General features: G+C 47.3%; 1 protein-coding gene across 1 annotated transcript in view; it reads left to right on the top strand.

The window, feature by feature from the left end:
- The first annotated feature begins 4,143 nt into the window (after positions 1–4,143).
- Positions 4,144–20,000, top strand: part of glud1b (glutamate dehydrogenase 1b) — a 16,833-nt gene continuing 976 nt past the window's right edge. The window contains exons 1-12 of the mRNA XM_080542057.1: positions 4,144–4,706; positions 9,262–9,342; positions 10,007–10,062; positions 11,294–11,357; positions 12,307–12,401; positions 13,356–13,535; positions 15,870–16,007; positions 16,237–16,374; positions 16,657–16,737; positions 16,879–17,002; positions 18,972–19,063; positions 19,816–19,878. Coding sequence (XP_080398183.1) covers positions 4,283–4,706; positions 9,262–9,342; positions 10,007–10,062; positions 11,294–11,357; positions 12,307–12,401; positions 13,356–13,535; positions 15,870–16,007; positions 16,237–16,374; positions 16,657–16,737; positions 16,879–17,002; positions 18,972–19,063; positions 19,816–19,878 — 1,536 coding nt within the window. The 5' untranslated portion in view covers positions 4,144–4,282. The remainder of the gene's footprint in view (positions 4,707–9,261; positions 9,343–10,006; positions 10,063–11,293; positions 11,358–12,306; positions 12,402–13,355; positions 13,536–15,869; positions 16,008–16,236; positions 16,375–16,656; positions 16,738–16,878; positions 17,003–18,971; positions 19,064–19,815; positions 19,879–20,000) is intronic.

The raw sequence follows: 20,000 nt of genomic DNA, 5'->3' as shown, positions 1-20,000 counted from the left end.
TGCAATAATGTGATTCACAATTGCATTTACATGTTCTAGTAAACACATCCGCTTTGTAGCTGACAAAATTCAAACTCTCTATGCAATTCGGTGATACGCAATTGCATTTACATGTTCTAGGAAACACATCCGCTTTGTAGCTGACAAAATTCAAACTCTCTATGCAATTCGAACGCATCCGGGTACTTTGCTCTCCCGTCATGTCCACGCCCCTTTTTGGGTGATAGAAGGGGAGAAGTTTGACTGGCGGTCAATGGACATTTCTGGTCTTTGCTACTTTAATCCGATAAAATAAGAAAACCGTAGTGCTTTTTAGATATTAGGAGCCCAAATCCGATGGCCAGTTAGGCAAACTATTATATAGTGTCGTTGCCGATCAATGATCGACGTCGTTATATAGAGAAAATTAATGAAATAGGGGTTGATTCATCAGAGCAGTCATACGTCATCTCCCTGTCATCAGGGATTTGTCGATCTTTGATTTGATTTGCCGTGTAAGTCCCCAGATGAGAGTGTTACATTAGTTTTCTTAAGATAGGATAATGAATAAATCTGTTCAATTGGCATTTGCCTACTGTTAATCAGTGCCTACTGTTAATCAGTAGCCTGTATGGTGTACTGTATATGAAGATGTTATAGCTAGCTAGCTACGATTTATCATGAAAATAATGAACAGCAAGCTAGATCCAAAACTAGGGCCGGTGGAGGAGGGCAAGTGTCACATTGGACAGACTACCAAAACAGAAAAATAAAGTATCTTAACGACAGCAAAAGTGATGGATGTCAGAAATAGCCTACATTACCTGGAGATTCAATAAGGTACTTTTATATGACAGGATATGGGTTAGGGTTATATGACACCTGTAGCGAGATAGATAGATAGAGCCAAAAGTAAAAAGTCGCTGAGAGACGCAACCAGGGTCTGGCCGGTAATTGTATGATGCGCCAAACCATCCGCTGAGATGAAAAGTACGTTTTAGAGCATTTATTGAATAGAACAATCAAACTTGGCGACATACAAAAATAATCCATAAGCGATCAAAACCAGAAAAATAACAAACAATGCATATAGAATATAGAATAGAATAGACTTTATTGTCCTTGTACAGTTGCCTATACAATGAAATTGTAGTGGTTCTTCTGAAGGTGCAAAAACAGAAAAACATATTCACATATTCACAAACATACACATAACATATCACAAATATTACACACTAGACAAATTCAAAAGCGAAAATGCTATAAAACAAGCTAACTGTGCCCCGCGGTGGTGTAGCGGTCTAAGCACTGGCCACCAGTGCAAGCTGCCCACCGGGGACTGGGATCGAATCCCAGCTCGCCAGATCCGGATATGGCTGGGGCACACACGGGGAGCGGCATATTGGGCGGCCGCTCCCGAGGGCGGTATAGGAGTATTTCCGGACAAGGATCCGTCGCGCAACACCGCCCCCTGGGTGCCGGAATAACGGTGCTGGGCTCGAGGAGCCAGTCAGCTAGTCTGCCTGGCGGCCTCCTCTGGGACTGCCGGCCACGGGGTTGTGCGGCGGATCCTTCGCAATAGTCAGGGGATAATTGGATGCTAGGTTGGGTTCAATTGGCTACCAAATTGGGTGAAAAAGGGATAAAATCTGAAAAACTAATTTAAAGAAAAAACAAGCTAAGAGACAATGAGGTCCGTGGTGTCAAGTGCAAATAAAGACAACAATATTAAGAAAATAAAAACAACTATAAAAGCAAGCTAAAAGACATGAGGTCAGTGTCTCATCTGGTTCATCAGTGGTTCATCTGCGTCATATGCGTATAATGCGGTCAACAAAAATACATCGCTCCCCTCTCTCTCCACTACCGCAATGCAAGGTGCGCAGGTGCTTAAATTACCTTGCAATATCACCCCCCATAACCATATGACTTCTCAATACGGTGATCAAGGCAATAAACAAACAAGTAAACTCACAATAAACCCAGCCTGTTATACTAAATACCCCCTAAATCATATTCATGCCTCCGACAACACCTCAGGCCTTTGGGTGGTTCATCCACATGGATGGAGGCAGACTGAAAGTCTGTAATCCTACTTTGATTGTTTGTTTATTGCCTTGATCACCGTATTGAGAAGTCATATGGTTATGGGGGGTGATATTGCAAGGTAATTTAAGCACCTGCGCACCTTACATTGCGGTAGTGGAGAGAGAGGGGAGCGATGTATTTTTGTTGACCGCATTATACGCATATGACGCAGATGAACCACTGACCTCATGTCTTTTAGCTTGCTTTTATAGTTGTTTTTATTTTCTTAATATTGTTGTCTTTATTTGCACTTGACACCACGGACCTCATTGTCTCTTAGCTTGTTTTATAGCATTTTCGCTTTTGAATTTGTCTAGTGTGTAATATTTGTGATATGTTATGTGTATGTTTGTGAATGTGAATATGTTTTTCTGTTTTTGCACCTTCAGAAGAACCACTACAATTTCATTGTATAGGCAACTGTACAAGGACAATAAAGTCTATTCTATTCTTATTATTATATATATATATATTATTATATATATTTTCTATACGCATTGTTTGTTATTTTTCTGGTTTTGATCGCTTATGGATTATTTTTGTATGTCGCCAAGTTTGATTGTTCTATTCAATAAATGCTCTAAAACGTACTTTTCATCTCAGTGGATTGTTTGGCGCATCATACAATTACCGGCCAGACCCTGGTTGCGTCTCTCAGCGACTTTTTACTTTTGGCTCTATCTATCTCGCTACAGGTGTCATATAACCCTAACCCATATCCTGTCATATAAAAGTACCTTATTGAATCTCCAGGTAATGTAGGCTATTTCTGACATCCATCACTTTTGCTGTCGTTAAGATACTTTATTTTTCTGTTTTGGTAGTCTGTCCAATGTGACACTTGCCCTCCTCCACCGGCCCTAGTTTTGGATCTAGCTTTCTGTTCATTATTTTCATGATAAATCGTAGCTAGCTAGCTATAACATCTTCATATACACCATACAGGCTACTGATTAACAGTAGGCACTGATTAACAGTAGGCAAATGCCAATTGAACAGATTTATTCATTATCCTATCTTAAGAAAACTAATGTAACACTCTCATCTGGGGACTTACACGGCAAATCAAATCAAAGATCGACAAATCCCTGATGACAGGGAGATGACGTATGACTGCTCTGATGAATCAACCCCTATTTCATTAATTTTCTCTATATAACGACGTCGATCATTGATCGGCAACGACACTATATAATAGTTTGCCTAACTGGCCATCGGATTTGGGCTCCTAATATCTAAAAAGCACTACGGTTTTCTTATTTTATCGGATTAAAGTAGCAAAGACCAGAAATGTCCATTGACCGCCAGTCAAACTTCTCCCTTCTATCACCCAAAAAGGGGCGTGGACATGACGGGAGAGCAAAGTACCCGGATGCGTTCGAATTGCATAGAGAGTTTGAATTTTGTCAGCTGTAAAGCGGATGTGTTTCCTAGAACATGTAAATGCAATTGCGTATCACCGAATTGCATAGAGAGTTTGAATTTTGTCAGCTGTAAAGCGGATGTGTTTCCTAGAACATGTAAATGCAATTGCGTATCACCGAATTGCATAGAGAGTTTGAATTTTGTCAGCTACAAAGCAGATGTGTTTACTAGAACATGTAAATGCAATTGCGAATCACATTATTGCATTACAATTTGAATATTGACTCAAATAACGCAGGCAAAAGTGGCAAATGAATATGCTATTTTGGGATTGCAAAGTCATTTGCACATTAGAATGAACTTTTGAAATTTGTCAGCTACAAAGCAGCGCATGACTTTGGAAATTAAATGTCAAATGGCTTTGCATTATAATTTTAATATTGACAGCGAATGTGCACATCGGGTACATGAAAATGAAAATGCAAATCATTAGAATTGCATTTGAATTTGAATATTGTCTGAAAGAATGCATGCAAAAGTGGAACATGCAATTGCAATCTCATATCGCATTAGCATTTGAATTAAGTCAGCTATATGCTTCCATACTCTGACACGCGCCCTGGGATGACCCTCCTCCTCCTCCGCCCCCCCAGGATCCACCGCCTCTGTATAGTGCACACCGCCTTTTAAAGCAAACCAACTGCAGGCTGCATGCGATCTGTCAGTCAGCCAGAACACGGAACACAGTGAGCTCGGAGCAACTGTGTCGCTCATTTTTTTTTACCCCCTCCTGTTGATACCCCCCACTCTGTATCTTTGTTGTTTTGTACGGCTTCAACCTTCCAAAAGCATGTACCGGTATTTCGGGGAGCTGCTCTCCCGTGGAGCAGCGGGCCACAGTGCCCTGATGGCCTCGGGTGGTTGCGGGTTGGTGGAATCCACCCTCCCGGTTACCTCCTCTCTGATGCGGCTCCAGCGACACTACAGCCAGGCCGCCTCCACCTCCGATCAGGACGACCCCAACTTCTTCCGCATGGTGGAGGGCTTCTTCGACCGGGGGGCTTCCATCGTGGAGGACAAGTTGGTGGAGGACATCAAGTCCCGGGACACCCTCGAGCAGAAGAGGCACCGGGTGCGGGGCATCCTGCGCATCATCAAGCCCTGCAACCACGTCCTGAGCGTCTGCTTCCCCATCAAGCGGGACAACGGGGAGTGGGAGGTGATCGAGGGCTACCGCGCCCAGCACAGCCAGCACCGGACGCCCTGCAAGGGGGGTAAGATATGCAAGCCATGTGCACCCCCTGGTTCATCTCTGTCCACACCACCGAGGTGGTGTGAAGGTTTGACAGCCAGCTAAGCTAAGTTGTTTACTGATAGATAGCATCACGTCCCGCGGCCTCCTCGGGTATTTTAACCCGTAGCATTTCCTGGATTTTTGGATATAGTTATTATTATTTGAGTACTTTTCGTCGTGCATTTTCGTATGTATGTATCGCATTATACATACATACCTGCAAACTGCGACACTTTACTATATGTGCAATATGACAACCCTCGTGCACATAAGGTTCAGAGATAGGAAATGTTAGGATATTTATAGCATAGCATAGAGTACAGCACAGGGTTTTATTTGTATAGTATAGTATAGTGGATAGTGTACATAGCCTTTATTTATGTAAACCAGCTCTTTTCCCTTGTTTTTAGTAATAATAAAAAAACTAGCACCAGGGGAGCCCCCCCTCCCAAATTTCGTTGTATGGTACCTGTACTATATTAATGACAATAAAGACCATTCATTCATTAAGGTTTTCATTATTAGGACTGCAAGTTTGCAGCTTCCAGGACTCTCAGGGCGCTTCACCTTCACCCACACCTGTAGGGCAGCTAGGTAGCACGCATGCTATTGGGCTAGCTGGCTGTCTGTCAGACTGGTTGACATGGTGGGGGCGGGGCCTAGTGACAGCTAGCTGTCATGGTGGGTGGGGTGGGGGGGGGGGGTGTGTGTGTGACAGCTAGCTCTCTTTTAGTTTCACACTCACTGCCATTCATTCAGTAACTAGCTAGTCGGCTAGTCCTAGTTAAAGACCACTAGCAGGCATGGCTTAGGTCCCCGAAATTGCTATCGAGTTCAAACCCGAATTACCACATTTCAACCCCTGGTTAGGTTTGGTTGGGTTGGTTTGTTAGTTTTTTTGGTATGTTGGTTTGTTTGTGCCTCTCCCTCCTTGTGTCTTGCTGGGACAGGTCTGTATTCTTGTTTGTGGCTGGGTGGCTGAACACCTTGTGCAAAAGCATAGGGCACACAGGTGATGGGGTGGCAACCTATAGGCCTACATGTAATGCGATAGCAGAGCTGTGGGTCGCAGTAGTACGCACGCACCAGGTGGCGTTTCCATGGGTAAGCCCTGCTGTGTACCCAGTGTACCATGGTAAACACTTGCTTCCATTGGGATGAACACACACACACACACACACACACACACACACCACACACACACACACACACACACACACACAACACACACACACACACACACACACACACACACACACACACAGTCACAGGTGAGAAAACACACTCAAAAGCAGGCCATGCAGTATTCCCTCTGTCCCCCAGCTGCTTGTGAGGATATGAAGCTGGGAGTAAAGCAGCAGATAGGGGTGGGGGGGGGGGGATAGGTAGGGGCTGGGTTCCCGTGGTACAGGGTTCAAGGTTCAAGGCAGGGCCCGGAGGATTGTGGGCTGGCGCAGCAGCAGCAGCAGCAGTGTATTCTGGGTGATTTGTGAGGTCAGGACAAGGATGTGACGTTGGGAGACGGTGTTGGAGATGAAAGGGGGAGGAGAGGGTGGTTATGTACCCGAGCGTTCTCATTCGTCACAAATGTGACAGGCCGGGGGAGGGGGGGGAAGGAGAAGACAGGATAGGGCAGGATAGGAGGAGGGGGACTAGCAAACAGAGAGCATGTTGAAACACTGGGATGGACCTTGTCCATATTTGAATACTGTGAAACTATTATTTTCTCCCTCCTTTGCTTGTGTGTATATAATCACTAATCTGCCCTGATTGGGCAGGTGGAGGCTCTGCAACAGAGCCTTCTTTGTGGCGTCTAAAGCGTTGTCTAGGCCGATAGTAGACTAGCCTTTTCCTGTCTCCCTTCCTCTATGGTCTGATAGTCGACAGGGGAAACTTCCTGACCCCCCCTGGTGAGATCCAATCGAACCCTTTTACCTGCTGTGTCAGTTTTAATAATACAAAATAAATTCAATGAAGGAAAGGAAGCCATGTTGTGTCCCTGGTCCCAGAGGGCAGTTGGTACAACTGTAGGCTGTTCCCTAGAAAGGAGGACTCCTCCTGGTTTCAGTTGTTCCTCTCCTGACAAATCTCTGGGTCAGTTAAAACGGTCAGGGCTGTGTCTGGGGCACACCCAGGCCCTCTGATTGGTGGGTGGATGGTGAATGGGACCACTGTCAACACTCACCCACCCACACACACACACACACACACACACACACACACACACACACCTGCCACACTCACTCCAGAGCAGAATGAGCTGATCAAATCCCCCTTTCTCTCCCATCAGCTGCACCTTGCCTAGCCTGCGATTTCACACATCGCTTCATCATGGGTTGTTGGACAACTACGCCTATTGAATCGTAGCCTAATTCTGTTCAGTGACAGTTGACCGACCACCTACTGAACTGGGCTGGGCAAACACAGTTTGATAGGGCAAGTTCCAGACTAGGCTAATGGTACACAAGTGGTAAAAGGACGTAAGAAAGGCTGTTATTCTATGGTAGGGTTTAGGATGGGCTAATCATTGATATGGCTCATAGACCCTTGGTCCTGCTCGGTTCAGGGGCAAATTGCAAAGTTCAAGGTGTGTGTGTGTGTGTGTGTGTGTGTGTGTGTGTGTGTGTGTGTGTGCTAATAGTTTACACCCCAGCCCATTAGGTGTAGCTGACCCACACTTCTCTCCTAACCAACAGGAGCTGCAAGTCTATACAGCATAGGTTAGCGGCTACCCGTTTGTTAGCCTAGCATTCATTCCCATGTTCCGGAACATGGTGTGTGTGGGGTTAGGTTGTGAGAGAGACAGAGCTCAAATTGTGTTTACACTGCCAAACCGCCCAAACTGTCCTTTCTCCGTTCCATACGGAAGTGGGATAAAAGACCTCACCGAGGCCCCTACGGAGAGTTGTGACTAAAAGATCCCCTTTCCAGTGTGCGAGGAGCAGCTCACAATGGTTGTTCACGTCTGACACAACTAGAATTTATGGGTGTGGTGGTGTCCCCCTCCTAGGTTCCCTGTTTTGCATTTTCTCCCTGCTCTCGACGGTGGTTTGAATAAACAGTCGTTAGATGAGCAAGAGAAGCCGTGGGCTTTGTGTGCCGCTGTCCCTCCCTGAGACTCTCCTACGCTGAGCACCAGAGAAGTGTGGCTTCAGTGTGTGGCTAGCTTTGAGACTCATTGCAGTGGAATGTGTTTTTTTGAAACATGTTTTTCCTTTAATTTTCTTCCTGGAAAGGACGGGGGGAGGGGAAGGGAAGGGAGGAACCAGAAAGGTCTAGTTTTTGTTCCGAGTCTGACTCATGACTCTGGCTCAAGGCTCAGTGGAAAATATGTCTCGGCTAACCTCAGTCCAATTCATGTCTTGATGAAGCCAAGTGAAAGCAGTTGTTGTTGTTCAGATAAACACCAGCCCGTGTGTGTGTGTGTGTGTGTGTGTGTGTGTGTGTGTCTTCTGCAGTGAATGGTCGTTATTCTGAGATGCTGGTAGGCGTCAACAAGCCCCTCTAGACATGGAGCCACTCAGCCCCCACAGGACAAAGAGGGAGCCGCTGCCACACTGTTTACAGCCTGTGTGCCGCCCTTCTCTGAACACTGAAGGGAATAGGGGCTCGCTAGGGGGGGGAAGGGCTGGAGGACGGTTTTTATTGGCCAGGGACGCCGAGTGATGATGTCACACTGTGGGTTTTGAGGGATGATGTCACCTTCTGAAGAGGATCGCTTATGATCCGTCTGAGCTTTACTGGATCAGCACCGGGGAGACTGCTGCATCAGACTACTTGCTGTGTCCACACACACCCACACACACACACACATACCCTCCTCCATGTTGCAGCTCTGTGTCCTCTACAGCGTGAGAGAGTCTGCAGTCTCTTCTCAGTGCTGGGTGCCCTTGGCCCTCTGTGTGTGAGGCTAACTTTGGATGAGCTATATCGGGTGTGACGGAGAAACACACACACACACACACACACATTCACAGACCCTACTCAGCTAGTTCCTATGCCTCTGGGACAGGGTAGCGTGACTTGGGCTCCTCAGCCCCCCGCCTGGCACGGTATCCGGTGTCAGAGCAGGACATGTTGGCACTCCCCCCCCCTCTCGCTGCCGACCCAATGAGGAGACGGGAGAGTGCAGAGTCGGGAAGAGAAGGAAAAAATGAGGGGAAAAAAAGGCTAAAACGAGTTGGGTTCAGATTGGAACGCTGCCCCCCCCGTTGCCATGACTACCAGCTGCACATCCTGATATCAAACCGAACCTATTGCGTAACGCCATAGCTGCAGCAGGAAGACGGTCCTGCAGGCCTTTGTGCTGCAGAGAGGAGGAGGAGGCGGTCATTGTAATGCATGAGGAATGAGGAAAATACGTGTTTCGTACCATTTCCGTGGATTCCAATGAGCCCGTCCTCCGATTTCTACCTCCGCCAGCCTCCACCTGTATTGAATTTTGAGTTAGTTGCTCTATAGGGTGTACGTATAGGTGTGTTTCGCTATCTATGTTGTGTACTATAAACTGTCTGTGTGTGTGTGTGTGTCTGCAGGTATCCGTTACAGCATGGACGTGTCTGTGGACGAGGTGAAGGCCCTGGCCTCCCTGATGACCTACAAGTGTGCCGTGGTCGGTAAGTCGAGCGGCCCGACCCGTCTCCTTTTTCTGTACCTTCTCCTCTCAACCCCACGTCCCTCTCTCCTCTCCTCCCCTCCGTCCTGTAGACACATCAGTTAGTCCTCCTGTCTCCTGTTGGAGGGTTGGGCTGATATTCCTATCATCTAATGCCGTGATAATGGGAGGATATTGTGATGTTGGAAGGGAATTGTGATATTGGGAGGATAGCGTGATATTGTTCTCTTACAGAATAATGGGGGGGGGGGGGGGGGGAGTCTGTAAAAGTGCTTAAGATAATTGCGTAGCGACAAGTGCAGTTTCCCTATGTTTGCATGGCAAAGCACATCTAGCGGTAAAAAAACAACCATGCAGTCTCTTTGTTTTACCAAACCAAACGCTGGCCTGTCTCCATCCTACCACCCTCAATGAACCAAATGATGCCGTGTGATTGGGATATTTTGGAACGTCGTAACTGAATAAGAATGTTTGGATACAGCCCAACACAACACCTCCGTCTCAGCTCTCACTCTAGCCTGTGTGTTTCAGTAGTCACACCATACAGTGTGTACACACATCTGACTGACATCTTTGCATGTTGCAATCAGCTGAGTGTGTGTGTGTGTGTGTGCTTAAGCCTTGGGTCTTTAAGCCGTATTCTCTCTCTCTCTCTCTCTCTCCAGATGTGCCGTTTGGAGGAGCCAAAGCTGGTGTCAAGATCAACCCCAAGACTTACTCAGTAAGACACACACACACACACACACACACACACTCACTCATACGCATATGTGCTGTATGGGGGAATTAGTGTGGCTTGATCATGACTGGAGGCTCTAGTCTAGCATGTTAAGTGGACACACACACACACACACACACACAGAAACATGTCAGTGAGCACCAGAGAGCTGGATTCTGTGTCAGCTAGGTGAAACTCATCTCCACATGATTTCTGGGCTCTGCATCGCTGGTCTGAACACACACTCACACACACACACAGACACACACATACACATACACACACACACACACACACACACACACACACACACACACACACACACACACACACAGACAAACACACAGACACAGACACAGACTCAGAGACAGAGACAGAGACAGAGACAGAGACAGAGACAGAGACAGAGACAGAGACAGACACAGACACAGACACACAGACACACACACAGACACAGACTCCGTTCTTCTACTGATCTCAGTGGACAAAGGAGTTTTTATATCCTGCAGATCACATGCAGGTGACTACACCGTGATAAATAGAAGGAGAGTTTGGGATGATTTAGATGAGATTTTAAGAACAAAATCATTTCCACAAGCTCCTTCATGTACATAGATCTCCAAGGGGGAAATCTGTTTTGTCTGGCAACAGATATACAAAGAACCACTTATCAAAGAACAGACTGTAAATATCAAATACACAGTCAACAATCAACACCAGACAATACAGGATAGATGGATAGATACTGTAGGTAGATAGATGGATGGACAGATAGAGGGATAGATACTGTAGGTAGATAGAGGGATGGATAATATAGAGGGGTAGATAGAGGAATAGATATTGTAGAAAGATTAACAGATAGATAGGTAAGATAGAGGATTGTATACTCTCGATAGATGGACAGATAGAGGGATAGATAATATAGAGGGATAGATACAGTAGATAGATGGACAGAGAGGGATAGATACTCTAGATAGATGGACAAATAGATGGACAGATAGAGGGATATATAATATAGAGGGATAGATACAGTAGATAGAAGGATAGATACAGTAGATAGAGGGACAGATAGAGGAATTAAGGGGTGCGGTGGTGCTGAGTGCAGTAGAACTGCTGAGCTGTGAGTTGGCAGAAAGAGAGAGAGAAAGAGAGACAATGGCCTCTCTCTCTCTCTCTGTGTGTGTGATGAAAGTGATGGATAATCATTTCTCTATCACGCCCTTTTCTTCTTCAGGATAATGAGCTGGAGAAGATCACCCGTCGCTTCACCATCGAGCTGGCCAAGAAGGGCTTCATCGGTATGTCTGTCTGTGTCTGTGTCTGTGTGTGTTTAGCTTCCGTCACCCCCCCACACACACCTTCCATACAGTCAGTTGTCCCCTATGGTCCTGCGTATGTTAACGATTATATGTATTCACCCAAAACACATGGGAGAGAGATGGTGTGTGTGTGTGTGTGTGTGTGTGTGTGTGTGTACATTATGTTTAGATTGAGGGGGGTGGTTACAGTTCAGATTCTCTATTAATGCATATCGACTACCTTGAGGCACAGCACTCACACACACTCCACTGCTCTCTGTGTGTGTGTGTGTATGTGTGTGTAATGTGCGTGTGAAATACGGATGTGGGAAGCCCCTCCCCCTCCCTTGGTTGTAGTGCAATCAGGTCCTCTCTTCTCTCCTCTCCTCCCCCATCCCCCTCTCTCTCCTCCCCCATCCCCCTCTCTTCTCTTCTCCCCATCCCCCTCTTCGGTTCTGTTTTTGGATCCGGCCCCATGGAGTGGGGCCCAGGGTACACGTGGGGTGCCCCTGGCCTGCATACCACCTTGTTTCGGACAAGAGAAATGCTGGCATTTCGAGCTCTCTCTCTCTCTCTCTCTCTCTCTCTCTCTCTCTCTCTCTCTCTCTCTCTCTCTCTCTCTCTCTCTCTCTCTCTCTCTCTCTCTCTCTCTCTCTCTCTCTCTCCCTCCCTCTCCCTCCCCCACCCATGTCAGTTAGTTTCTACACACATCAAACCTATCTACTGGTTGTGTGTGATGTGTGTGGGGGGGGAGGGTGTGTGATGTATGTGTTGGGTGGGTCATGTTGAGTATGTGTACATGCTAACATTCCTCCTCCCTACTGCTGCCAGTAATCACCTCTCTCTGCACCTCCCCCTCCCCTCCCCTCCTCTCTCTCTCTCTCTCTCTCTCTCTCTCTCTCTCTCTCCTTCCACCTGTCTTTCATCCCCCTCTTCCGTCCCCCCACAGGGCCAGGCATTGACGTCCCAGCTCCTGACATGAGCACAGGAGAGAGAGAGATGTCCTGGATCGCTGACACCTATGCCAACACCATTGCACACACTGTAAGAGAGACACACACACACACACACACACACACACACACTGTAAGAGACACACACACACACACACACACAGTAAGAGACACACACACGAAACACGTTTTTTATTTATTGCTGAGAGTGAGGGACCCGACAGACTGAAAAACGGTCTTCTCCAAACCCACAACGTTATGAAAGATGTCATGGTCAGCCCTGTGTGTGGTGGTGTCAGTGAAAGTAGTTTGCCATGTGAACCAGGCTGTCCCCTGTCTCTTCCTCTACCGTAGCTAGGCTAACATGCTAACATTCACCCTTGGGCCAGTCAATGCCTCTCCTGTAGGGCATGCAAGGCCATGGCCCATGGTTACATTATGTAGCAGTGCTGGTCAGCAGGTGTCATTGTCCTGGGGGAGTGATTTGTGGGCACTGCACCACCCCCCTCCCCTCTCGCTCTCTCTCTCTCTCTCTCTCCCCCCCCCCCGCCTCTCTCTCCTCCCCCTCTACTGTAGTACAGTTCCTGTAGTAGGTACTCTTGTGTAAGGTTGTGAGTAGGTGACACATTCCTGCCCCCAGCCTCTCTCTCTCTCTCTCTCTCTCTCTCTCTCTCTCTCTCTCTCTCTCTCTCTCTCTCTCTCTCTCTCTCTCCTTCTCTTCACTCCCCCTCATGGATTGAAAAAGTACTGGATTGATTGGGGTAAGAGAGAGATATGGTGCTTCACAACCAATAATACTAAACAATAAATACAATACAAACAATATGACACCAAAAGACTTATCATAGACCCCCAGGAGTAAGCCATGGGAGAAAAAAATCTGGCTGTTGAACCTGAAAGACGGATACATTAAACATTAGGAAAGAGTCAGCATAAAGCAGGTGGCCTGAGGCCCCCCCTCTTTCTCTCTCTCTCTCTCCGTCTCTCTCTCTCACTCTGTCAACATTGTACAGCTTGTTCTAAACATGTGTGTGTGTGTGTGCAGGACATCAACGCCCACGCGTGTGTGACAGGGAAGCCCATCAGCCAGGGCGGTATCCACGGGCGTATCTCGGCCACCGGGCGCGGCGTGTTCCACGGCATCGAGAACTTCATCAACGAGGCCTCCTACATGAGCATGGTGGGGCTCACCCCCGGCTTCCAGGACAAGACCTTCATCATCCAGGTACACACGCACACACACGCACACGCACACACACACACACACACACAGACACACACACACACACACACACACACACACACACACACACACACACACACACATACTCACACTCTCGCAGACACTCGCAGACACTCGCAGACACTCACTCACACGTTTTAAATGCTTTATTTATGTCCACATAAATACAAAGTGCATTAAGGACATAAACACTATCAGTGCAATCAGTTCACTGGGAGACATTCATTTACGTGACTGTACAGCGACCATCGTACACATATAATATTAACACAGAGGATGTTTCAAATGTGGGTTATCAGATACAATAGCATTACTGTAAAACAGTATCTACTCTAAGGGTACAAAAAGCAACGCCGTCTCCATATTGAGCGGCTACCGATAAAAGCAGATATAGAGCAGTACCTTGCTAACTCTTTCTCACACCACACACACACACACACACACACAGCGTAGGGATGGAACCCCTGACTAAGAAGAGACCAGCAGGACCACTGAGCCACACTCAGACTCAGCACAGACAGTTGGAACCGGATCTTTTAGCTGACAGTTGGACCGACTTGTCTTGGCAACGGTTTCAAAGGTTTTTGGATCTGGATCGTCTGTCCGTCCGTCTGGTCTGGCCCAGAGGTCAGAGGTCAGGACCTACACTGGTCTGATCCAGATCTCCCTCAGCCTGACTCCAGCAGGATAGAGGGACAAAGGGACAGGCGGAACGAGGTAGAAGGGGAGGGAGGTGGAGAGAGGGAGAGGGAGAGAGGGAGGGGGGGAGAGGGAGAGAGGGGGGGAGAGGGTGAGGGTGAGGGGGAGAGGGAGAGGGTGAGGGTGAGGGAGAGAGGGGGGGAGGGAGGGAGGGAGTGAGGTGAGAGAGACCTACACGTGTACAGAATAGTACACTGGTAGATGACTCAACTAGAGTACATGATGAATGAACAGCCTGCAGTGTGTACTAACCTGCCCTTTCTGATGCAGTCAAGTGTGTGTGTGTGTGTCTGAGTGTGTGCGTGCGTGTGTGTGTGCGTGTGTGTGTGTGTGTGTGAGGTGGTGTGGTGTGGTGTAACTGTCTGAGTGAATGGGTGAAGGTCAAAGTGCAGCTCTCTGCAGCTCTCAGTTTCTATTGACGCAGGAGAGCAGCTACACACACGCACACACACACCCACACCCACCCACACATACACACATGTAAAAGGGAGAGAGCAGAGCTTCCCTCAGCCTTGGAGGAATGGGTGAGGATGGTGTATGTGGGGGAGGGGGGGTAGGATGAAAGGGGATGATGGATGAGTGGTTAAAAGGCGAGGTAGAGAAAAGGGTGTGGTGTGTGGTGTGTGGTGTGTGGTGTGTGTGTGTGTGTGTGTGTGTGTGTGTGTGTGGATTATGTGATCCTTGTGATTAGATTTTCTTGGGAGATTTAGTGACGACGGAGATGAAGCAGATCTGTAATCTGTTGTGTGTCAGGAGAGGAGCAGAGCTGTGTGTATTTATAGACCTGCTACTGCTGGACACACACACACACACACACACACACTTACTCTTTTCTTTTTCGCAGACTCGCTCAGCCACTGACCGGTCATGCAGTAACTAAACTATTCCACACGGGGGCGCCATAGTAGTATTTCTGTAGTGGAGCTTAGCAGACAGCAGAGGGCAGCAGGATGCCCTGGTGTTGGGGCTCAGCCACTGTCAGTGAGGTCTATTCCTTACTTTGATTTAACACTAGAACAGCCATAAAGAGAGTAAAGAAAAATGTTGTATCTTTGCACTCGGTCAAATTTCAGGACCCTCCTTTCATGACTTTTCCTATGTGCGTTCTACCACCCGGTATCCTTACATTTTGAAAATCACATCAGGATAAGCTAATATAAAGCTATTTAGCTGTTTTTCTGTGTAGGAAGCAGGCTGATTTACAAGCGGCCAACTAGTGGTCGTTGTGTGTAAATAGCAGCTTCCCATTGTAAAGACTATGGTGACCTAATTTAACCCCCGAAGCGGCTCTTTTAGTAGGTAAAAACGGCACGGCTGTTAAGGATGTGTCTGATCATCAAGATGATGATGATAATAATAAATAATACATTTGATTTATGGGCGCCTTTCAATGCTCTCAAGGACACCTTACAAGACAGTTTAAAACCATATATCAAAACATTAAAATCAACAAAGCAAAATGAGATATAACAACAAACAAAATACAGGAGATCAAACCAAGTAAGCCATTGTGAAAAGGTGTGTTTTAAGACTGGATTTGAAAGTGGTGAGGGTGTCAATATTGCTTATGTTAGGTGGCAAATGATGATGATTTGTGTGTGTTTGTTCCTCTCCCAGGGCTTTGGTAACGTGGGTCTGCACTCCATGCGCTACCTGCACAGGTATGGGGCCAAGTGTGTGGGCATCGGAGAGGTGGACGGCAGCATCTACAACCCTGAGGGCATCGACCCCAAACAGCTGGAGGACTACAAACTGGTGAGGTCACACCCCCCCCCCCCCCTCTCTCTCTCTCTCTCTCTCTCTCTCTCTCTCTCTCTCTCTCTCTCTCTCTCTCTCTCTCTCTCTCTCTCTCTCTCTCTCTCTCTCTCTCTCTCTCTCTCTCTCTCTCTCTCTCTCTCTCTCTGCAGCAGCATAGTACGATCCTTTCTGACTATGTGTGTGTGTGTGTGTGTGTGTGTGTGTGTGTGTGTGTGTGTGTGTGCAGCAACATGGCACTATCGTGGGCTTCCCCGGAGCTCAGCCTTATGAAGGGTCCATTCTGGAAGCTGACTGTCACATCCTGATCCCTGCCGCCAGCGAGAAGCAGCTCACACGCAACAACGCCCACAAGATCAAGGCCAAGGTAAACTACTCTAACCACAACTCATTACACTACCCTACCCACAACACCCACAGGATCAAGGCCAAGGTACCCTAAACTACACTAACCATAACTCACTACACTACACTACCCACAATAACTGCCTCTACCCTACACTAGTGCCAACCAAGCACATCAAAGACAGCACCTCACACTACCATGTCCTCATATACACTACCCAGACTTCTGTCATCTAAGGTTCTAGATTCTAAAGTGTGTGTGTGTGTGTGTGTGTGTGTGTGTGTGTGTGTGTGTGTGTTGCAGATCATTGCAGAGGGAGCCAACGGCCCCACCACCCCGAGCGCCGACAAGATCTTCCTGGACAACAACGTCATGGTCATTCCTGTAAGACCCCCCCCCCCCACACACACACACGCACGCACACACACACACACACACACACACTCGACATCACACTGAACTGACCTGGAAGCATCCAATCACAGACAGCGACAGTGAGTGACTGACGTGTTTTGTCCCTGACAGGACATGTACCTGAACGCCGGCGGTGTGACGGTGTCGTACTTTGAGTGGCTGAAGAACCTGAACCACGTCAGCTACGGACGACTCACCTTCAAATACGAGAGAGACTCCAACTACCACCTCCTCAGTGAGTCCCAGCCCTCCCCCCCCCCCACCTTAAAGGCCCACCCCAGCTCAAATCAACTTCTCAGGCTGGGAAGTAAAAAAACAACAACAAAGAAAACGATGTTCGGTCTGTCTGAAAAAAAATGTTTCACTGGAAATATGTTTCCTTTTGTGTTTTCGACTGCCTCTCAAAGCAGAAGGTTTTGTGACTCAGTGATGTTCGGTTCCTCAAATGAAACCACTTGGCTTTACTAGTGGGTTGAGGAGAGAGATAGAGGAAGTATATTTTTATAGAGGGGTGTGTTGGGTGTCCCAGTAGTTTTCCGTCCTGCTGCTGTGTGCTGAGTCACCGAGGCTGCCCTCCCTTCTGTCAGTGTCCTAAAACACTTTGGCCTGTACCAGCAGTCTGCATCAAACCCCCCTCTGCCCCCCCCCGCGCCCCCCCTGCCCCAGAGCAGTGCCCACATTGCTGAGTCAGGACAATAATGCCACAACACTTGTCAAATACACACTGTGTACGGCACACATTTTAAAAATAGGCTAATCAATGAAAGGGTTGAAAGAAGCGGTGCGAGGAATTCACACGCAGTATTTATTTCATGAACTCAGTGTAGATAAGGAAATGTATCATTAATTACGGGTTACGTTTATAAAGTGCATTTCATTTTACAAGAATAATCTCAAAGTGCATCAAATAAAAGATAAAATAGAAACATTGTTCCAGTAAAGGAATAAAACCACATTCTAGAAATAATAATAATAATAACTTCAATTTATATAGCGCCTTTCACAAACCCAAGGTCGCTACAAACACATGTTTAATGTGTTGAAGATCTGCCCAATACAGAAGGAATGTCCATGTACTGTACTGTACATGAGTAAAACAGTAGTATTCTCTACAATCACTTGCTACTAAAAAAGCCCATATTGATTACCGTAGTTACACTGGAGAGCTCGGGGCTTATCCTTGGTTTCTCTCTCTCTCTGATCGGCTAAATCTTCTCTCCTCTTACATTTCCTCCCACTGCTCCCCCCTCTACTCCCTCTCTTACGTCCTCCTCCTTTTCTTCCTCCTTTACTTCCCCCTTCCTCTTTTTCCTCCTCCTCCTTTTCCTCCTCCTTCACCTCCGTCTCCCTTTCTCCTCCGATGACGAGCTTCTCCTCTCTTACGTCCTCCTCCTTTTCTTCCTCCTTTACTTCCCCTTCCTCTTCCTCCTCCTCCTCCTCTTCCTCTTCCTCTTCCTCCTCCTCTTCCTCTTACTCCTCCCCCTCCTCTTCCTCTTCCTCTTCCTCCTCCTTTACTTCCCCTTCCTCTTTTTCCTCCTCTTCCTCTTCCTCCTCCCCCTCCTCTTCCTCTTCCTCCTCCTCTTCCTCTTCCTCCTCCTTTACTTCCCCTTCCTCTTTTTCCTCCTCCTCTTCCTCCTCCTCTTCCTCTTCCTCTTCCTCTTTCTCTTCCTCCTCCTCCTCTTCCTCTTTTTCCTCCTCCTTTTTTTCCTCCTCCTTCACCTCCGTCTCCCTTTCTCCTCCGATGACGAGCTTCTCCTCCACTCTCTCTCTCAGCATTGCGAAATCCCTCTTGAATGTATCTAGGAACTCTCCTTTACCCTGTACCATGACTGTCCCGGTGTTGCACACGTTGACATTTCCTCCTTCAGCATACAGTTGATAACCGTCTTGGATTTCTCTGTCTTCTTTTTCCTTCACTCTGGGGTAGTGAGCTCTTAGCGCCATTTTCCAAGCATTGTCTCGATCAGTATGGAAAGTGAGGTTGCACCTCCTACCATTCCTCATAAACTTTGACTCCAAAACTTCCATTTTGAATCGTTTATTTTCTTCCTTGTCCCTCGCCGGATCGTACTCTGTAGCCTGAGCCTGGCTCCTCACAGGGTTGTGCTGCGTTGTTGCAGTAGTTGTTACGGTGACAGTGTTACAGTGTTATTGAGGAGTGGCTTTTCTAACTCTCCCTCTCTCTTCCTCTTTCTCTTTCTCAGTGTCGGTGCAGGAGAGTTTGGAGAGGAAGTTCGGTAAGCAGGGAGGTCCGATTCCTGTGGTCCCCACGGCTGACTTCCAAGCCAGAGTCGCTGTGAGTCTCTCCCTCATACACACACACACACACACACACACACACACACACTTACTGTTGACATGCCCAGAAGGTGTGTCTGTAGTACATAGTTAAGCCATATCATCATGGCTGTGATTTGGTCATAGGTACGAGGCCGCAGATCGAATACCGAAGCTAATCACAGCCGTGCTGATATTCAGTACAACAGCTCTCCCTCTCGTGTGATATCGCTTTTTAAGCAACAGTTCTACAAGCACCATTTATTAGTTAACAGTAATAAGCGACAACAGATGACATGCTTTGTTTGTTTATTTAATAATTTCTTTGGCTCCGCCAACACATATAGTTCCACAAGAGAACTTGCTCTTGAACTTGAACTGGGCTGTTGCCAAGCAACCTGAACACAAACATTTTCCTGCACAGCTTGCTACTTTGTGTAGGCCTACACATGTCACCGCAGGCTAGCTACTTTGTATCATGTACATTTCTATTTATTGTGCAACCAGTGAAATAAGAGTCTGTTGACAGTGGCTTTGGTGGCATGTGTGATTCCGAGTTAACATCAGACAGTACGTCACCATAGTCTACTGCTGCGCAGTGGAGTGATACACATAGTTAAAAGTCCCAGTGCTGTTATACTCTATGTAAGCACTCATGGAATGCCTCTTCAATCAAATTACTCGGTCGGAACTAACTGTTGTATAACTTTTGATATTGTCTGAGAGTTTGAAAAACACTGTTCTTCTCTTCTCTCTTCTTCCTCTCTCCAGGGTGCATCTGAGAAGGACATTGTGCACTCTGGGCTGGCCTACACTATGGAGAGATCTGCCAGGGTACGTGTGTGTGTGTGTACGTGTGTGTGTGTGTGTGTGTGTGTGTGTGTGTGTGTGTGTGTGTGTGTGTGTTAGACCTGATGACTCATAGTTGCAGAGATGGCACCCTCGCCCTAGGCAGC

This window comes from Nansenia antarctica (assembly GCF_963989245.1).
Source record: "Nansenia antarctica genome assembly, chromosome: 11".
Taxonomy (NCBI): domain Eukaryota; kingdom Metazoa; phylum Chordata; class Actinopteri; order Argentiniformes; family Microstomatidae; genus Nansenia; species Nansenia antarctica.
This window is presented reverse-complemented; position numbering and strand designations above follow the sequence as displayed.